The sequence below is a fragment of the Pezoporus occidentalis genome, unplaced genomic scaffold, assembly GCF_034315485.1.
Source record: "Pezoporus occidentalis ecotype Australia unplaced genomic scaffold, CSIRO_AGI_Poc_V1 ctg149, whole genome shotgun sequence".
Lineage (NCBI taxonomy): Eukaryota > Metazoa > Chordata > Aves > Psittaciformes > Psittacidae > Pezoporus > Pezoporus occidentalis.
The window spans coordinates 1746398-1766026 of record NW_026913305.1 but is presented as its reverse complement, the minus strand read 5'-3'; the positions used below and the strand labels follow the sequence as shown (position 1 = coordinate 1766026).

The 19629-nt window shown below is 35.8% G+C and overlaps 1 protein-coding gene across 16 annotated transcripts in view; it reads left to right on the top strand.

The window, feature by feature from the left end:
• The window catches only part of ERC2 (ELKS/RAB6-interacting/CAST family member 2), a 495639-nt gene that overhangs the window by 173796 nt on the left and 302214 nt on the right, over positions 1-19629 (top strand). For all 16 annotated transcript variants that reach the window (XR_009963211.1, XR_009963210.1, XR_009963207.1 and 13 more), the window contains one exon: positions 12725-12862. Coding sequence is in view for 3 of the 16 variants with exons in the window: in XM_062610712.1 (XP_062466696.1) it covers positions 12725-12862 (138 nt within the window). In the remaining 13 variants the exon portion in view is untranslated. The remainder of the gene's footprint in view (positions 1-12724; positions 12863-19629) is intronic.

Here is a 19629-nt window from a genome sequence, read left to right as displayed (position 1 = left end):
ATAAATGGGCAACTATGGTTAGGATGAGGGGGACTCACTTGGAGTGAGTAGGCAGATTTTTATCTTGGAATATTTAGAAAATGTTCCTCAGTGTTTCATTTAGAAAAAAAACAACAAAACCAAACCCAAGTTTAAATGCAGATAGGGAAAAGCATGGTGATCAGCCTGAAAAAGAAATTTAGTGTTAATGCCAGGAGGCTGACGGGAACTATTGATACCAGTTCAGAACAGTCTTTGCAATGGGATATGGTGGTAAAAATTGCCAATATTTCTGTCTGTGGGAATGCTGGATAGCAAAACAGAAGATGGTAACCCCTCTGTAGAAGGCCTTTGTGTCATCCCACCTGGAAAACCATGCTTGATTTCAGACAACTCCTTGTCAGAACAGTAGTGTAAATGTGAAAGAGACAAAAGCAGTTAGAGGCTGTACAGGTATCTGACTAAAACTAATAGACCTTAAGGTTGTGTTTTTTTTTTTTTTTTTTGTTCTAATATTCTGAAAATATAAATATCACAAAAGAGGAGAAATTATTTTGGACAGTTGAAAACTTAGTAAAGGAGTAGCATGAAATCAGATTGACAAGGTGATCTGTTAAGTGATTGGATAGCCTTCAAATAGGAAAGGAAATTCAATTACTGGATTTTTCAGTGCTAGGTGTAACTCTAGGCCAAGTCCTGGAAAGGATCTTAGAGTATCATACTGTGTTCCACTGCCCACAAGCAGGATTGGAAAGAGATTGTTACAGTGAATGAAAACATTGCATTTTCTCTAGGGATTAAGCCAGGCTTCCAGCCTCTCTGTATCAGAACCTGCCCAACCTTTTCACTTTGAAGAGACGTACACTTCATAATTGGGCTGTTAATTCAGAAATCTGGGTGATGGCTCTTCTCTGTAATTAAATCTCTTGTGGATGTCTGTGTGGTTTCCTGTCTTAATAATTTTCCTAAGTATGTAAAATCATAACTCAGGATAAGTTATGGTAAATCATTCCTCTTGTTATTTTTCTAAACTCTTTTTAGTCTTTTACTGGTGGAGATTGTTCCTGTTTCACTGCTTTGGTTTCTTTGATGAATGCTGCTTGTTGATCAGGACTCTATTGCTCTTTAATGACTGTGTTTACTTTAGTAACATTCTGAAGTGAAATAATTGTATTTAAAATGAAATAATACCTTTTAGCTTCTTATTGGAGACTAAAACCTTAATCTGCTTTCAGAACAAATTGGTAATCTATTTTAAAGCTTCTGTTAATTTTCTATTTCTCTATATATTCCTGTTTATATATATGTGTATTCTAAAATACTGCACACAGTATACACATCCTGTGCTACTTTGCATTCATGTTATCCAGCATGTTGATTTCTGTGTGTTTATTTCTCTGGAAGACCTCCCATACTACTGTCTAAACAGCTCTTGCTTTCTTTCTGCAGCCCTTGAGTTGCCTGTACTTTATTTCTTTTGTAGCTTCCCTTTTCAATATTCCCGGTTGCCCAACACTTGTTTGTACAACTTGTTCTGCCTTTCTTCCCACCACCTGTTCACTTTTTTATGAGATGTAGTGTTAATTTTTAATCTCGGCAGAGGTCTTTTCACTCGATAGAGACAGAAAAGGAATTTCAGGATACAAAGTAAAAGGTAGATCACTTTTCATCTTAAATGATTTGTGTTAATCTAAGTCCACCAAAGCGGCTATTTTTCTATATGTGAGTTTACATGTATATAGACTTACAGTATATGTACTTCCCTGGCTTGCATAAGACATAGTGTAACAGTTTTCCATGCAAAGCTGTCTTGAAAAATTATTGCATAAGTCGATGTATCCTTTTTATATGCATTTGTGCCAGATACTACGAAACTGGCCATGAGTAGCAAATTGTCAGATGTTTTCAAATACCCGAAAGGTAGGATTGAGCAGAAAGGTATAATTCTTCATGGTTAACTTGAAGAGGTGATACAGGTCATATTTTCAGGTGCTCTCGATGTTCAATTAGGCTAGACTTCAAAAAAAGTTCAGCAGTCATTAACCTCTAACATGTAAAATGTGAGATGTAGGAATTCATACCCAACTAACCTAGCTTGAAAATCTGGGCCTCTATATATACTGACAGTTGTTGTAAGTATTACTTTGTTAAGAATTAATGTCTAGCTCTTCTTATTTCCTACCTGGAATTACATGTTAGTCTATTTTGTATTATTATATTTGCTATCTGGAAAATACCTATCACATTTTGAGTTATATCACAATAAATACATATAATGAGAACAAAAACTTTTGAATGGATGCCTCACAAGACTGAGTGCTGCTTAGAAGAGTCCAAGAGTCAAGCTGTTTTGTTCAGAGAATTTATTGGTCCCTGAAGAGGAGTCAGAAACTGAGTATTTCCAGATACACAAGTGGATATTATCAGCCCAGGCTTCTTTTGGCTAGATTCCTTGTGAAGGTTAATTTTAGCATTAAGTTCCACCTCTTTCTCAGCTAGAGTCTGGCAACAGAAGCCAAACTTTCAGTCCAGGAGCTCCTTTCTGTGTGACAGTCTTCTCTCTTGGCTCAGTTTGCCCACTGACCTGCTTTTATAGCCCTGTAAAAGTATCAGCTGACTTGAGGGCAGATCCTTTCTTTAAGCAGCCCTAGAGGAGTTTTTTTTTTCTGTATGAAAAATCAGTGCATGCATCTTCCTTTTTAATGCTCTGAATCTTTCCTATACCCAGCATTTGAATCCTGTATTACCTAGAATGCAGGAATCTAGAATCTCAGTAAGTAACAATGGGTGAAATATTTCCTGCAGTGATTGCACAGTGAAAGAAACATGCTACTTTTGGGAGAATAAGAAAAGAGATTTGTCAATTTTGATCCCCAGTTTTAATTGCATTTGCTTCTATTTATTGATGCGAGAGGATGCTCGCAGTTTCTAAATTGTACATGAGATAATACGCTGATGTTTCCAGTGATAGAATAAAGAACACTTTTTTTTTTTTTCTAGACAAACATAGCACTTCATTGCAGGTACTGACCAGAGTATATGCATATTCCCGGGAAATGGTAAACATCCAATCCTATTGGATTTTTTTGTTTTAGATACCGTAATGATCCTTTATGCTTCTGTACTGTTTTCCCTAAGGCTTTACTGATACTCAGTTGATACTCCATATGTTAACAAACTGAATCATACAGAACATGTAATGGCATGGGGAATACTTGCGCCTTATGAGAGTAGATCTCTTGATTCTACCATGGACTTCCTTCCTTCCTCAGCCTACTTTAGGAAAGTTTAATTACTGTGTAACATCTGTTCAGAAGCTTGATATCAATGCAAATTTCATGTCTTCATGAATCATATCCATTTTGTTCCTTGCAGTTTTACAGCCATACTGTGGTGAATGTGTTGAGTAGACTATCAAATGGATAGATAGAAAGAGTAAAACATATGTGACTGAACTGTTCAGTAGCAAGAATGTCTTCTAGACCTTAAAATATTCCTGTATTCCTAAGTCACAAGCTCCTTAGGACAGTAATTTGTTGTAAGCAAACCTGACAAAACGCTTGTATTAAGTTACAATTTAAAAACAACTGTTAGTGCTTGTTGTTCAGGTGACAGAGCCCTGCAGCTATGGGACAGCTAAGAGTCGTTCAAGGGCTGAAATTTTGTTTGTAGAGCTTCTATGGAAAGTGGGCTTCCAGTACTGCAAACCTGTGAAGACCTTATTTCTTTTCAGGTTACTGTGCCTGTGAAGTATGTGAGAATTTTGAGAACAGTTCATTTGGTTATCAACTAATGGGAAAAGGAAATGTAAGAAATGCATTTCCCTATTTTTATGGAGCAAAATAATAAGGCATTCTAATAAAATAATGCTGATAAAGCATTTTCCATCAAGTGTAATATATGACTGCAATCATGCTATATTTTAGACATTGTAAAAAATACAAAAATATAAATAGAAGTATGAATTCTTCTGTTTTCCCTTTCCAGAATAACAACTAAGTATTGGGACCAGTCGGTAATGGTAATAGAATGATTTAGATTCGAAAGAAACCTTAAGATCATTGACTGTTAACCTTGGTATAGAAATTTTCAGCCTTATTTGTTCCTTTAAAATAAAAGAAAAAAAATCAAATCTGAAAACCACACTGGAAGATAAGTATCTGAATTCTCATTAATGGCCTTGAAAACATCTCCACCTTTGCAGTTTGACCTGGACAGGCTGGAGAGTTGGGCAGGGAATAACGGGATGAAATATAACAAGGGAAAGTGTAGAGTCCTGCATCTGGCAGGAACAACCCCAGGTTCCAGTATAGGTTGGGAAACGACCTGTTAGAGAGCAGTGTAGGGGAGAGGGACCTGGGGGTCCTAGTGGACGACAGGATGACCATGAGCCAACACTGTGCCCTTGTGGCTAAGAAGGCCAATGGCATCCTGGGATGTATTAGAAGGGCGGTGGTTAGTAGGTCGAGAGAGGTCCTCCTTCCCCTCTACTCTGCCCTGGTGAGACCCCATCTGGAATATTGTGTCCAGTTCTGGGCCCCTCAGTTCAAGAAGGACAGGGAGCTGCTGGAGAGAGTCCAACGCAGGGCAACCAAGATGATTAAGGGAGTGGAGCATCTCCCTTATGAGGAAAGACTGAGGGAGCTGGGTCTCTATAGTTTGGAGAAGAGGAGACTGAGGGGTGACCTTATTAGTGTCTATAAATATATAAAGGGGGAATGTCACGAGGATGGAGCCAGGCTCTACTCAGTGGCAAACAATGATAGGACAAGGGGTAATGGGTGCAAACTGGAACACAAGAGGTTCCACTTAAACTTGAGAAGGAACTTCTTCTCAGTGAGGGTGACGGAACACTGGAACAGGCTGCCCAGGGAGGTTGTGGAGTCTCCTTCCCTGGAGACATTCAAAGCCCGCCTGGACACATTCCTGTGTAACGTTATCTAGGTGTTCCTGCTCTGGCAGGGGGATTGGACTAGATGATCTTTTGAGGTCCCTTCCAATCTCCAGCATACTGTGATACTGTGATACTGTGAATAGATAAGAAAGGTACTGATGCAGAGCTTGCTGCCATTACTGATAGTTCAAACAGGAAGTCTAACAACTGCAAGCAGAGGTATACCCTGTCTTGGTGTCTTTCTTCCTGGAGGCCTTGTTGGTGCTAGTGGGGAATTCAGGATGAAACATAAGAATTGATAGAATCATAGAATCATAGATTAGTTAGGGTTGGAAAGGACCTTAAGATCATCAAGTTCCAACCCCCCTGCCATGTGCAGGGACACCTCACACTAATCCATATCACCCAAGGCCTCGTCCAATCTGGCCTTGAACACTGACAGGGATGGAGCATTCACAACCTCCCTGGGCAACCCATTCCAGTGCCTCACCACCCTAACAGGAAAGAATTTCCTCCTTATATCCAATCTAAACTTCCCCTGTTTAAATTTTAACCCGTTAAGATATGATACATGGTGACAGACTTGGGAATTCATTTACAAGGCAGCCACTTCTGCTGCTGCCATCTTTTTGTTTATTTTCATTGTTGTTACAAATGCATGTATCAATTTGATACCATTTTTCTTCATTTCATTTCATTCCTTGGAAATTCCCATCTCCAGGTGTCAGCATCTGTGTAGACTCTTGTTTATGTTTGGTATATTCTTTATGTTTGGTTGCTACTGCACGTTTTGTGCTCAGTAGTAAGAGCATCATTTTTTCATCCGAAGTAGTGCTTTCTGTATTCTTGTCTTTGTTTGCATTTTTGTTACGATTTTCAACTTTCTCTTTTGGAGGCATGATGTCATCTTTGCTATTGTTCTTGCATATCCACTTTATCTCTAATGGTAGTATTTTCAGGTGTTTTTCTTCCTTATTCAGTTGCTTGAGGAGTGAGCCATACACACTGTGTAGCTGATTTCTTTTGAAGAGTGCTTGCAGTTGATAATCTGTCTCATGTCCTGTTGACGCTACTGTAAATTTACACATTCGGTTTTTGCCTGTGAATCAACAAAAATGAGTAGCCCTCTCTTTTCTGCATGATTTCATACCAAGCGCAGAAATAGAATACACATCTCCATTTTATCAATTTCTTTTTATGTGAGCTAGTATCTTTAACTTTTTATGTGGGTTAATTTGCAGTATGCATTTTAATGCTTTATTTAGTACGCTAGTGACAGTTGTGGCAGGTTGACAAGAAATTGGAATTAAATATGCAATAGTCCTGGAATACAAGTGGTAACAAGCATGAAGCAAGCACTTTCTTCTTCAGCTCAGAATTTCAGCTGAATTCACAGTGCTCATTTTGTGAAGAGAGTTTATGGTAGCTACTGAGCAAGGCAAAGATCAAATTCTCATGGAGTCTTTCACAAGTGTCTTTACCCATAGCCTTCCTTGCCTAACAAAATTAGTTGTACTTAGTATGTCATCCCAAGTCTTGACATTTGTTCTCTATGAAATGGAACACTTGGCTTACTTAATGTGTCAGTGCATATTACAAAGGACAGCATAAATCCATGGGGCATAGTTTTCCTGTAAGTACTCAGTTGACAATGTTAATACCGACTAATAGTAGCATTTTGTAAGTATAAAGGTATGTCTTGGGTAAGTCATTGTTTTGTGTTGTTTTATTGGAGTGATTTTATACAGAATTGTTTCAAAAAGGCATTATATACATTAATACAATAAATAATGTGATAACATTACCCAACAAAATGTGATGAAGAAGAGATGAATTGATTTCACCAATTAAAAAAATCATGTGACAAATGCTTTAATTTCATGTGTGAAATGATGTAGTATTTTATGTTGCACTATTTCTGTGAGGACTCCAATTAGAATTTGAAGCCTTACATTGCTTAAACACTGTGTAATATCCTCCTGACCCGAAGCACTTGTTGCTTTGTTTGCATACTTTGATTTGCAAGTTCAAATGAAGCAAAAGGGAAGATGGTTCTGGTATTTTGGATAAAATGGGCACAAGCAGGTGGTTCTTAGCAATGTAAGTCTAGTGGGTAGAAAAGAAAAAATCATCTTTGGTATAAGAATAGTGAACAACCATAAACGTTTTCAGTCCACAGTTTAAATCTGATCAGCTGTGTAATCCTAACAGCAGAAACTTAAACAGAACAAGAAAAATTTAAAGAAGCAGAAGACGTGTTATATAAAAATGCTGTAACTTCGGAGGGAAACGATGTAAGTGTACCTGAGGAAGAATACTGTTTACTTTTTTCTGGTTTCTTACTGTGGTCTTATGTCTTTTTCTGTTTCTTAAGCTTGTCAAGTAGAGCAAATTCTGAACGACTATTTTCTTTCCTCCTTGGACTATGTGAACTGGAAAGGTAGCAGTAGGGTAATTACTAGTTCATGCCACTTCTCTGTTGCTCTTGTCATCAGGTTAATGTGAGGGCTGATGTCTGAAGCAGCGTTTGCTTCATTAGCTCCTTTGTGACAGTTGCTGTGCAGGTGCACTTTGTTTGCTACTTTAAACTGTAGTCCTAAAGGAAGTTTGGGTAACAACTATTCAGACAGATCAGTCCTCTTTTGTGAAAACCTTACAGACCCATTGGAGACTGCTTTCTTCTTGGATATGCACTGTTCCCTGGCTGGAAATGTTTTACATAACCTGAAGGGTTGTGTGCAATTTGTGGACAGCTGTACAAATGCCTTTATTGTCTCTGGTTTAGTAACCTGCTGTCATATTGATAGTGTAGGATTGAGCTGGTCATAATGCTTTGGGGCATCTGAAATCTCGGATGTTTAAAAAAGTTGTGGAGCAAAATAATGAAAGCTATTGGAACTACTTATGAAATCTGAGATTATTTTATCATGTCATGATTAGATTAGCAAGCTTTTTTCCAATTACCTTGGAAAAACCAAAGATTAGTGCAAACCTAAACCTTATACTTTAATAGATATATTTAATTGCAAGCAGCAAACTCCCATTTTTACAGCATTTTAGAGAGCTTTATATCATAGGATATTTTTTCAAGGTAACATTTGTTTTAATTTTTTGAATCTATATGTATTTTGACCTTTGGAAAAAATATTCCTAATTAATACTTTTCTGTCTACCTGCTTAAAAGGAAGGAAAACAAGGTGAAAGTTAGTGGTACTGCATAATGGAACACTTTGGGGGCTAGTCTCTTTTGAAACAAAAGACCATTCTGCAATGTCAAACTGTTGAAGTTCCCCTTCAATGAACTCATTCTGGTAATTGAAATCCTGTTTAAACTGAAAAAATGTATTTAGGCCATATCATGAATGTTAGTTGGAGCCATAGCTTCCCCCTCTCGCCCCATAGGGTGAAACTTCAAATAGCTGTGGTAAGGCCTGTTAATTTTTAAATATTCTGGCTGACCTGATATTTAATAACTGATAAAAATTTCTGGCTGAAGACCTATAGTGCTTGCCAAAAACTCTGCCTCTGTATAGTGAGCTTTCAGGTAGTAATATTTTTACAGGCATGGTAGGGAAAAATGATTTCATTTTTTTCTTGAGTATTTCATTACAAATTATGCATGTACACACACACATAAATGAATGGAGATGTTAGGACATCTGTACATACTTCTGTTCTACTGAGCCACTACCAAAGCTGGTTTCATGTTCTGGGATATACTGAGATGCTTCTGAAAAGGATCACATGAGACAGAACATTTATTATGAGTCTTACAAATAAAAATAAATTGTATATAGACATATAGAGTATTTGCCTTTGAACAATACCTAAGCATTTGTTTTCTATTTTCATTAATAGATCCGGCTTTTTGTCTTTTATGTATATCTGTGAGGCATCTGCATAAGTTTGAGATGAGTGGTAAGATTTAAAGTAGTTATAGTTAATGCTTTTGGTGAATGAATGCCATTGTTTATTATATCTCTTTTTGTTGTAATTCCATTAACTGTTCAAAGCAGAATGTACCAGTACTTGGGAAATTGTTCAGTAGATTTTTTTTTTCCTTAAAATAGTGAGGAGCTTTTTTTTTTTTTGTAAGTAGTGAATATGAAAGATTAAAATGTCCTGTTTCCTCCCCTGTGTTCTAAATTAAAATTAAACTAAACTTGTATTATTGATCTACCTCACTGGAGCAGACATGACCTGTGTTTTAAAACAGAATTAATCTCAACGAGTTCATCTTAGAGAACTTGTTGTTTGAGTTATTTAAAACTCAGATACAGAGCTGGGAGGAAAGTATGTGGTTTCCTGGTTTCACTAGCTAGGCCCAGGAAGCTTCTGATAACTTTTCTCTTACACTTTAATGTGTATCTCTAAAGGCAGATTGTTATAACATGGAACATTTTCTTTTATTATAGAATTTTCTTTCAGATTTGTTGGCACGCTACCTTAATTTTGATAATGAAAGTAATTTTCTTTTGAGAACTTGGGTTACTATAGAATTTAAAAATCTGTCTGTGGGTGAGGTTTAATTTAATCCCTTGAGTATTTATGAAACATTCCTAAGACCTCACCAAAAAGTGACGAGATTAGCACTTGCAGTTTATTGACAGGATGCCTCGTAGGAAAAACATCTATCTGTAAGGACGTTTTTTAAAAGGGACTAAAGTCAGTTTCTGGGGACAAACATGTTATGAAATACAGAGCAAATTTTGGGGGCAGTTTCTCTTCAGACAGTTCACGACATAGGGACGTAACAGTTTACAGAGTTAAGAATTACATGTTGACAAAACTGCACAGTAAGTAATTTCCTAACAGATAAAAATATAAGTGCTTGAGGATTAAGAATGTCTTAACAGTCCCTGGCATAAATTAAATTCAGACATGTGCAAAAGTAAGTCATTATTCAGCAATAAAATTGTATCCTTGCATATATGCTTGTGCCTAAATATATGCTGGAGAGTGACAGAGGTTACCAGAGGGTTTGTTGTTCTTTCTGGGTTTAAAAAACTCAGGAAAAACTAAGTCATATCTTGTGTTCCAACATTTTAGCATGTGGGACTGCTTGATCTCTTTGTCTCCCGTAATCTTTTTGAGAGAACTCTCTGTGCTTAACTGGTCATAAAATCTTGTCTGCATTAGCAGTTCTTTACTAATAATCCCGTGCCCATCCCAACAACCAAACAAATACTCTGTGGTACTGATTCTACTTTCACATACCCCAGTGTGGTCCTGTTCCCATCAAAGTATTTCCTTCAGATTTCTATAGCACAAATAGAAGAATAATCAGATCCTTTCCTCTTATTTTATCTATGGACTATGCGTTGAATGATTTATTTTAAAGTAGTTGTGATTCAGTGGGGATGTTTTTAATTTGCTGCCTGTTCTCTTTACCTCTGAGGAAAGAATTTTGTAAATGCTGAATAATTTTGGAACATGTTTTCTTGGTTAAGGGTTGGATCATATTTTAAATTAGTTTTAAGAGGAAGGAAATAGTGTAAATGCTGTGGAATTCAGATAAGCACTGTGCATAGGAAATAAGTACTTTAATTTAGGTTGCTTAGAATTGGTAGGTCAAACTGATGGTAATAAAGGACCAGATCTTAACTTTGTTTCAAAGAACATGTAATCAATATGCACTCTCCTGTTTTATTTCCCGTTTTGCTGGAGAATTTATTTTGGTGATGATGATATGTGCAATTGCTGAAGTATTCCACAGGGTGTCATGAGGTAGTTGTTGGAATCGTTAATACTTGGCTGAAAGTAAAGAAACATAGTGTGCAGTCCTCTGAATGCCATTTAATGTAATTTTAGATGTGACTAATACACATGCCATAAAATAAAAAGTTCTTAACTCATTAACACATGTATCGCATTTCTGTATCTGTATAAAATATACACACGAGGAAAAATGTTACGAGAGGTGGTTTACAAGAGTGAGCTATTCTATGTCAGGTCTTCCCCAAAAACCTTTCTATAATTACCTTAGTATTTTATAGTTTACAGAGCAAGTGGAATCTTTGGCTGTAGCAGCAATCTGACATACCAAACTATGTAGAAAAACCCGAAAGATCTACAGTGCTGCTTGTATTTGCCATACTGTTATAAAGAATTTCTAATTAGAATGTGCTCCTCCAAACTGACTTTCAAATTTTTTTTTTACTTTTAATTTTTATTTAACTTCTTTTAAAATTTAAACTTATTTAAACAAGCTTTATACAGTGCACACAGCTGTACTCTGGATTTTATGATTTGTTAATTATAGATATATATGATGTCAAAGCTTAACTTCAGGCTTCTTTTCATGCACACGTGTAATACAGCACGAGGAGAATTTTTACTAAAGTATGCTGCAAATTAAAGTGTGTTTGGTTATGGTGATGCATTTTTGTATATGGAGACTAAATTTTGATTGACTGAAGTATTGACTTCTGCAGAGCTGCACAGGCACTGAATTCAGCTTCAGGTTCATAAAAGAATTAATGGTAATTATGAGGGATCCTGCTTCTGTTAAAATTTGAATTTCTTTAAATGGAAGTTATATTGGCCATGAGAAAGATTACATTATGTTATGAAATGAACAGCAAAAATTGATTTCAGTAGCAACAGAACATGATCCAAAGTGTAAAATCACCGATGAAAATAAGAATTTCAATCTCTGTTGACAGTAATAATTTCTCTTAATTTTAACAGCATATTTAAAACCTGTTTTGAACGGATGACACTGTATGGATTTAGGCATATCTGGCTGTATTATTTAAATAGTAGAAATACTATAGGCTTATTATTATAATATAGACTAAATAATAGACTACTTATTTTTCTTGTTACTCTTTATTTGTAGAACAAATGTTATATGTATTATGGAACAGTTTTTGGTTTATGCAAGTGGCATAATAGTGAGTGGCAGGAGGAGTGTAGGATGAGGGGAGGGATGTTGGTTCTTCCAACACACAGTTAATAAAATCTGAACACATGACGTACCATACCACATGATCTCTGCCTTATGCCCAGAAGGTCATCAGCCGTAGAAGGCGATTGCCATGATAATCAGAAGCTGAGTCCTTCTGTTCAGATTTGCTTCCAAAATCTACGTGGTCCTGTGAACAATTTTTTGTGCAAAACGTTTCTGACTTAACCACTATAAATCATGACCTGTTTAACAGACGACTGTGTTTATAAGTACCTTAGCAATATGTTTAAATACTCACTAGAGGAAGAACTACATCCATTTAAAGCTATTTTAATACCCAAAATAGAGTGACATAGTTTAAATCTTCATGAAGATGAACAAAGTGAACGCAAATGGTGGCGTTTGGTTTGTTTTCTTCTTGTTTCTGGGTTTGGGTTTTGAAATATAAGCATCCTGATTTCTGTCCAGGTGAGTTTCCTTTACAGCAGCATGCCATGGAAGAAGAGGTTTTTAGATAGGTAGGTCGTCTTTCTTCTTCTTCAGTTTAAGGCTTACTAAACTTGCTTTGCCTCTCTCTTTCTTTGTGCTTCTTATTGCAACTAGAATAATCTAAAGGGGTAATTCCACACATACTTTGAATTACTGAGATAATGCAGTACCTTAAACTAAAGTGATTAATATCAGAAAATATTTAAATAATAAAATACCTGACCCCACTGAGATTTTTCCTATAATTTATTAGAAAATAATACTTCTTAGCAAAGGAAAACAAAATAGGAAGGTCAGAAATTAAAAACTGTTGACATTATACCATGTAAAAACTTTGCAGTGTACTAAGGCATATGTATCATGTAATATGTATACATTTAGTTGATACTAGCACCCACTCTTTGAATGTTAAAACAAGGCTGATGAATATTCTAACCTGTTTCTATTTTCAGATTGAAAATCTACAGGAGCAACTTAGGGACAAAGACAAACAACTAACTAATCTAAAAGACAGAGTGAAGTCATTGCAGACGGATTCTAGTAACACAGACACAGCACTAGCAACCTTAGAAGAAGCTCTCTCAGAAAAGGTAATGTTTTCCCATGAAATAGCATTTTGTGCTGCTATTAAGGGTGAAGTGTGTCCATAAAATGTCTTTTTAAGTTGGTGTGGACCTTTCAACAGGAGCCACACCAACTTAAAAATGGGCCTTGTCAGGAAAGCAGGGCCCTCTGCTCTGGTAGGATGGGCAAGGAGTGATTCCCAGCTGATGAACTGAAGCATGGCTCTGTGGTAAAGAAGGATGCCCTTTTAAATCGGGATGGAGTAAGTGGCCCATGAGATGGGAAATTTTTCTCTTAGTCAATAGAATGGGTGGGTGTTCCTTGAAAGAACTGAAAGGCATGAACACCTGACTTAAAGAAGGTAGAGTCTGGGGTATTTTTATGACTTTATGATCTTGATCGTCTTATTCTTCTGTCTGTTAAGCAAAGTGTAACTGAAGAGGCAACATCAGGTGACTGTACCAGCTGTTACCTTGGCTTGCTGTTAGCACTATTGGTTTCCTACACTTAGTTTATAAGAGAAACTGTATTTCATAAAAGAATGGAGGTTTTTTGTTTTCTTTAAAAGCTATATGTCTTTAATTTGAAAATACCTATAGCAAAAGGGATAAATCTCGACTGTTTAAATTAGTGGCAACATTCCTACCAGTTCCAGTGATGTCAGGGTTTTTATTTCAGTTGACTTTGAGTACGAGGTAATCCAAGGGAATTTGTATGCCAAAAAAAAACATAGTACAAGTATTCACTTTTTATAGCTTACAGATCTTTATATATATATATATAGCTTAAATGTGCACAGATGAGTGCAACTAATTAACGTATTCTGTGCCATTCTGCAGTGTGTAATTTTATGAAGGTATTTATGACTGTATATGGCTCTAAAATGCCATGGTGGTGTTGGCATTAACACCTGAAATGCTAATGTTGGATTTTTTTATTTCTTGCTATGTTTGATCATCTTACTAACATTTGTTTGGTTAACAACAGTGAAAAAGTTGGCATTACTGTTATTTCTGTGGCTTCATACAGATAAGTTTACAGCATTTATGCAGTAAAGAAAGTTACATGCTAATCTGGACACAGCACTCACCAATCTCACTGCATATGATTAAAAAAATGACACAAAGTACTTTTCAGTCTGTTTTCCCCCCCATGTAAATGATCTTTTATGGATTAGTCTACATTGTTGCTTGCCCAAAATGCTCATAGAGGCAGCTGAGATTTTAAAGCCATGATGCTACTGTTGTCAATGTACAAAGCAGTGTGAGTGTCTCACAGCAAACTTGCCAGTTCTCCCGTGTGACTGAGCGTAGATTGTCAAAAGCCATTTGTATCCCATTTTCTGCCTCAGTTATATCTGCAGCACTTCAGAGAAAGTGCAGTTATGCAATACTTCTTAGCTGGGTAATTTGCTAAGTTGCAATCTGTCTTCAATTGTAATGTTATTTCTCTCTTGAAAATATTAAATTCGTGACAGTTTGCCAGGGTTCAGAGTAGAAGCAGCTAGTGTGGAGCTATTGAATAGATCGTATATAGTCACCTTCTCATTACCAGAAATACAAAAGATTATGAGGTACTGGGTTAAAAGCTAACCTAAGTTAATGAGTGGCAATTAGTTGTTCTCAAGTCATTTTGTACCCATACCATTCTAAAAACATTTGAAATAAATGTAAACTCTTTAGTAAATATAAAAAGGTCTTATAATCTTGATGAAGTTCAGTATGTATCTGAAAATAAAATACTCTATTAATATCAGACATACAAATAGTAATATTTTACTAAACTCAGGATGTGATATTTTCAATATTGTAGTGAGGATTTGTCCCAGAGTTTGATTAAAAATTGTGCTGTAAAGTTTCTTTGGGTATATGATAACTTGAAATGTGGCAACACTAGAGACGCTGATGGTATGAAAATTGTGTGTCAAGCTTTATTTCATTGATTTGATGGAGATTCAAAGTTCAAGAAATGATGCTAGTTTTCATATTTTCAAAAAATTTGATAAACTTCGATGCTTCTCTGAAATGTGTTCTTGCAGTTCATGTCAGCTTCATTTGGACTTGTGTGGATATATATGAACAGACATATTCTTTTTAAAAGAATCAATGTGATTAGTGGTTTTTCCAAGTGGAATTGATTAGAACTCACATGGGGTCCATAAGGTTGAATTCTGTGCAAAGTAGTCACTTTGCTTACATCCAGTCAGCTGAGAATGGCATCTTTCCTGCAGTGTTTGCAGGCTACTCTGAGACACACATACAGTGATTCATAGAATCAATCACAGGATGCTTAGGTCTGGAAGGGATGTTTTCCTCTGGCAGAGATTTTTGTCTTTTTGCAGCTGATGAAGGCAATGGTATCTATTGTAAGCAAATTCTTTCGAGATGTGGTGTGAAGCTGAGTTATGCTGTGGTTTCTGGTGACTGTTTCAATCACTTATAGTGAGATTGTTAGAAGTTAGGTGGCAGTCTATAAAGGGAAATACTCAATATGTTAGTGATATGCTTATCATTCTATTTTACTTCAGAAATGCTACTTTGTTACTGTTAGAAAAACATTATGCAGAATTATTAAATAAAACCCTCTCTAAGAAATGAGCTTTATAACTTCTAAAAGTCAGTCCCATTGCTGGCAAATCTTTTTACAGTTGAGGAATGATTAGTATATTAGATTAAAAAAGGAGGAGGAAAGCGACACTGCAGAGCAGAATTAATTATGCAGCTTTTGAGAAGCAGGGTAACTTGATCTTAGAGCATTAGACACAATGAAGAGGAGATTTCCATGGTAAAAGCTTCTCTCTATGATTTTTATTGTTTGTTATACAAAGAAATAATGTATAATTTCATTCAAGGTAGATTTTTCGGTCTCTGGGATGTACTTACACATTGAAAGAAGCCAGCAGGCATCTTATAGAAGCGCCAAATGAACTAGTATGTCTACTTTTATGGTGTCTTCTGGCAGCTAAATACTTTGACATTTTATTCTTGCGTATGTGTGTCATTCCTATTTGTGTCCAGCATTCCAGCTCACCGTGGCTGCTCTCAGTCAGTAACCTTTCTTATTCCTTTTCCCATCTACAGTAACATTCTTAAGACCTATGGATTTTATTACTACTTATTTACTTTTTCCACTGCAGATACTGGTAGAAATAGATTTTTTGTCCAAATAGGAGATAACAAGAACCCTTTAGTGATAGTTTCTTGTTAACAAGTGCATCAATATAAGTACTTTTATAAGTCTAAATTTGTAATGCTCTCAAGAAAGGATGCTGCCGCTTTCATTCAAGCACACCTGGTTTCCATGGAAATACATTGCTTGGTTTTTGTTTATTTGTTTTTCCTAGAAATTGTAGCAGACCAACTTTGTAGCTGAATGTAGCTGAAGATTAGGTGAAATGTTTGGCTTTACCTTAATTCTTTGGCAATACAACAGTTTTTTCGAATTTTAATTTTAAAAATAATGAAGGTAATACTCCAAGAAGCTCTTTTAAAACAGAAATCAAGTTTATAGCAGCTTGGTTAACCACAATTCAGTAAAATGGAATTTAATTGCTTTTCTTAGTTTCTATTGGAAGAAAAGATATGATCATATGATACAAATGAATTATGAGGCTATTTTTAAAGTCCAAAACTCAAATGTTTGAGCATTATGTTTTTCCTGCATTGTTCTTGAAAATACTCAGATTGAGATTTTGGCTCTCAATTAGGAACTGTGGCTCCTTATTCTTCATGAATATAGTTTTTCCCAATTATCTGTCTCTGATTTTCTTTCATATTTAGTGACTAGGTAACTGGTAATAAATGAGAAAACATTGTAGACATCATAAAACAGCATCAAAGTTTCCCAAAATGGACTCTTTTAAATTTTTGGGTCATCCTGGCAATATTACTGGTATAATTTGTTCTCTTGCCAGGAATCAGAAACAAATTAGCAGAACTGCAGTCACTTTTGAGTGCATTTTATAACTGAATTGAAAAAGGTATTAAGTCCTTCACCCCTAAGTTTGGACCCTCTCCTAAATACTGAAAATAATTAACAACAATAAATTACAATGCAATAAACAAACAAAAAAAAAGCTTTAGAAAAAACAAACCAGTTTGAAAATCACAGTATGGAAAAGTGCTATCAGCTTCCTTGATGTTCTAACAAGAAGCTTTTCAAAGAATATCTCAGCTCTTGGACTGTCCCAAAGCAGCTCAAGAGGTTGCTTTCATGAAGCTGATATTTATAAAGTTGGTCCTACTGTAGCAGCATACAGCAGATAAGCAATTGAGTATGTCTGATAATGGAGCTATATGCTGTGGCAATTCAGTTCCTGCTTCTGTGATAAAGTGCTTCTGTGATAAAAATTCTAAATAGATTAGACCTGTGAGGTCCTAGATTAGTGCATAAGGAAAGCTTGCCAATGCAAATAAGACTGAAACAAGAACACATTGTTGGGATTTCTGCAAGTTAGCTGTTAATCAAGTAAAACATGGTATATTAGGGCCTTTTAACACATTTTTGACATTTAGCCTTATGCGGCTGACAGATAAATTAGTCTTCTTTTGTGATTGACTGAGAAAAGAATTATACCGTTCATTAATAAGATGAAATAGTATTCAATCAATTCAATTCATTATAGATGAAAAAGAATCATATAGGTAAATAAATTTTAAAGAGGGAATGGTATAAAATTAAGTCTGAATACCACTAGGTGCATTCTAATGGTTATTAAACCATTCCACTTAGTGAAGGCTGGCATTCTAACACTAATATTCAAGGGGTTAAGGATTTATATTTTTTTTACTCGGAATAACCTGAAGTACCCTATAAAATGCTTTGGGTTGGGAGGAACCTTAAAGATCTTCTAGTTCCAACCCCCTGCCACAGTGAACACCTTCCACTAGACCAGGTTGCTCCAAGCCCCATCCACCCTGTCCTGAAACACTTCCCCAGATGAGGCAGCAGCAGCTTCTCTGGGCAGCCTATGCCAGTGCCTCACCACTCTCACAGTAAGGACCTTCTTCCTTATATCTAATCAAAATCCCCCCTCTTTGAGTTTAAAGCCATTTCCCCTTTGTCCTATCACTACATGTCCTTGTAAATAGTTCCTCTCTAGCATTGTTTTAGATGCCTTTAAGTACAGGAAGACTGCTCTAAGGTCTTCCCAGAGCTTCCTCTTCTTCAGGCTGAACAATTTACCCACTGTGTTGTACAAGACAGCATCAAATGCTTTGTACGAGTCCAGGCAGATGACAGCAGTCATTCTTCCCTTATTCACTACTGCTGTAGCCTGTTGTAAAAGGCCACCAAATTTGTCAGGCACGATTTGCCATTTTGGCTGTTACCAATCACCTCCTTATTTTCCATGTACTTAACATGCATAGGATCTGCTACGTGATCTTGCTGGGTACTGAAGTGAGACTGACTGGCCTGTAGTTCCTCAGCTCCTCCCTTTCTCCCTTTTAAAATATATCATCCCTTTCTCACATAATCTGTATCAGCAAAAGCCAGCAAATAGTAAAATTAAAGAAAGAAAAGAAAAGGTAATACATTTGCTGGTTTGTCATTTGTGTAATACTCAGCAGTGTGCTTTTGAAGGACCTTCATTCTGTATGAGCACATTTCTATCTTGAAATCCTGACAGCTGTGATTTAAAGGGAGATTTTGCTATTGGGCTGAATGAAGCCAGGAGTAGTCTACATCTGCAGTTCCAGAGGTCTCGGTGTATAGACAGCTGATAATGTCTTGGAAATAGATTTAATTTTGGCTAGCCTGCTAACTCTAGTTTTGATCATCTCTTTTTTACTGTGTGCAAACTGGAACATACTATGCCATCAATGTGTATTTGTTTCTGAATGAAGTAGATATGCGAGTTTTATATAAGTAGTCAACACTTTTCTGTGAAGGTTCTTAACAGTAACACTAATTTCCTAACATGTATGTTCAGTTAGGTAGATTAGGGAAAGTAGTCCCTGATGTCAGGGGAATGCTAAATGCAAAAGGAAAGTATCACTATGAACTTCCACACTTTTGAAAAAATTTTCCTTAGAAACTAGGCAGAAAAAAATAGCTATACCAATATTCTTATTCTGACATTGTTCAGTATAGTGCTTATTGCTTTTTGGAGTCTAAAAGATTCAAAATACATTTATTTACAAACTCAAATATAACTACTTACATGGTAAAGATTTTAATCTAATTGTTTTAAAACCTTCTAATAACATTCAATTTTAATAATTTATTTTTATATATATAGTAAAAAATATTTGATGAAATGCATTTTTTAAAGTGATAGGTATTGGTGAAACAAATTCTTATAGCTAGAAGCCAGTATTATATAAGTGGAAGTTAAAAAAAAAAATTAGAAGGAGATAAATGTTTTAAGTGGCTCTATAAGGGATATATTTGAAATATATCACATTTTTCAGTTAGCCCTAGTTCCACATCCAATAATAGACTAGTTATACAGCAGCATCTACGAAGATTAATACCGCACATCTGCTTTTGATACTTGATCTTATTAGCTCACGTTACACGATAAAATTTACATTTGCTATGTAAGCGTATTGCAGAAGTTAATTTAAAAATATTTAAAGCAAAAAAGGAAATATAAAAATTAAGATTTAAGTTAAAATTCTAATATGCTCACTTGCACTTACACTGTGGTCTACACTTAGCTGTCTAATAAGTAACCACAAATAGAGACTTCAGATAAGTAATGATAAATGTTAGAAGCTGAATTTTTCTATTTCTTTAATTGGCATTTAAATATTTTCAGGGAAATGTATGACCCATTAAAGTAAAATTG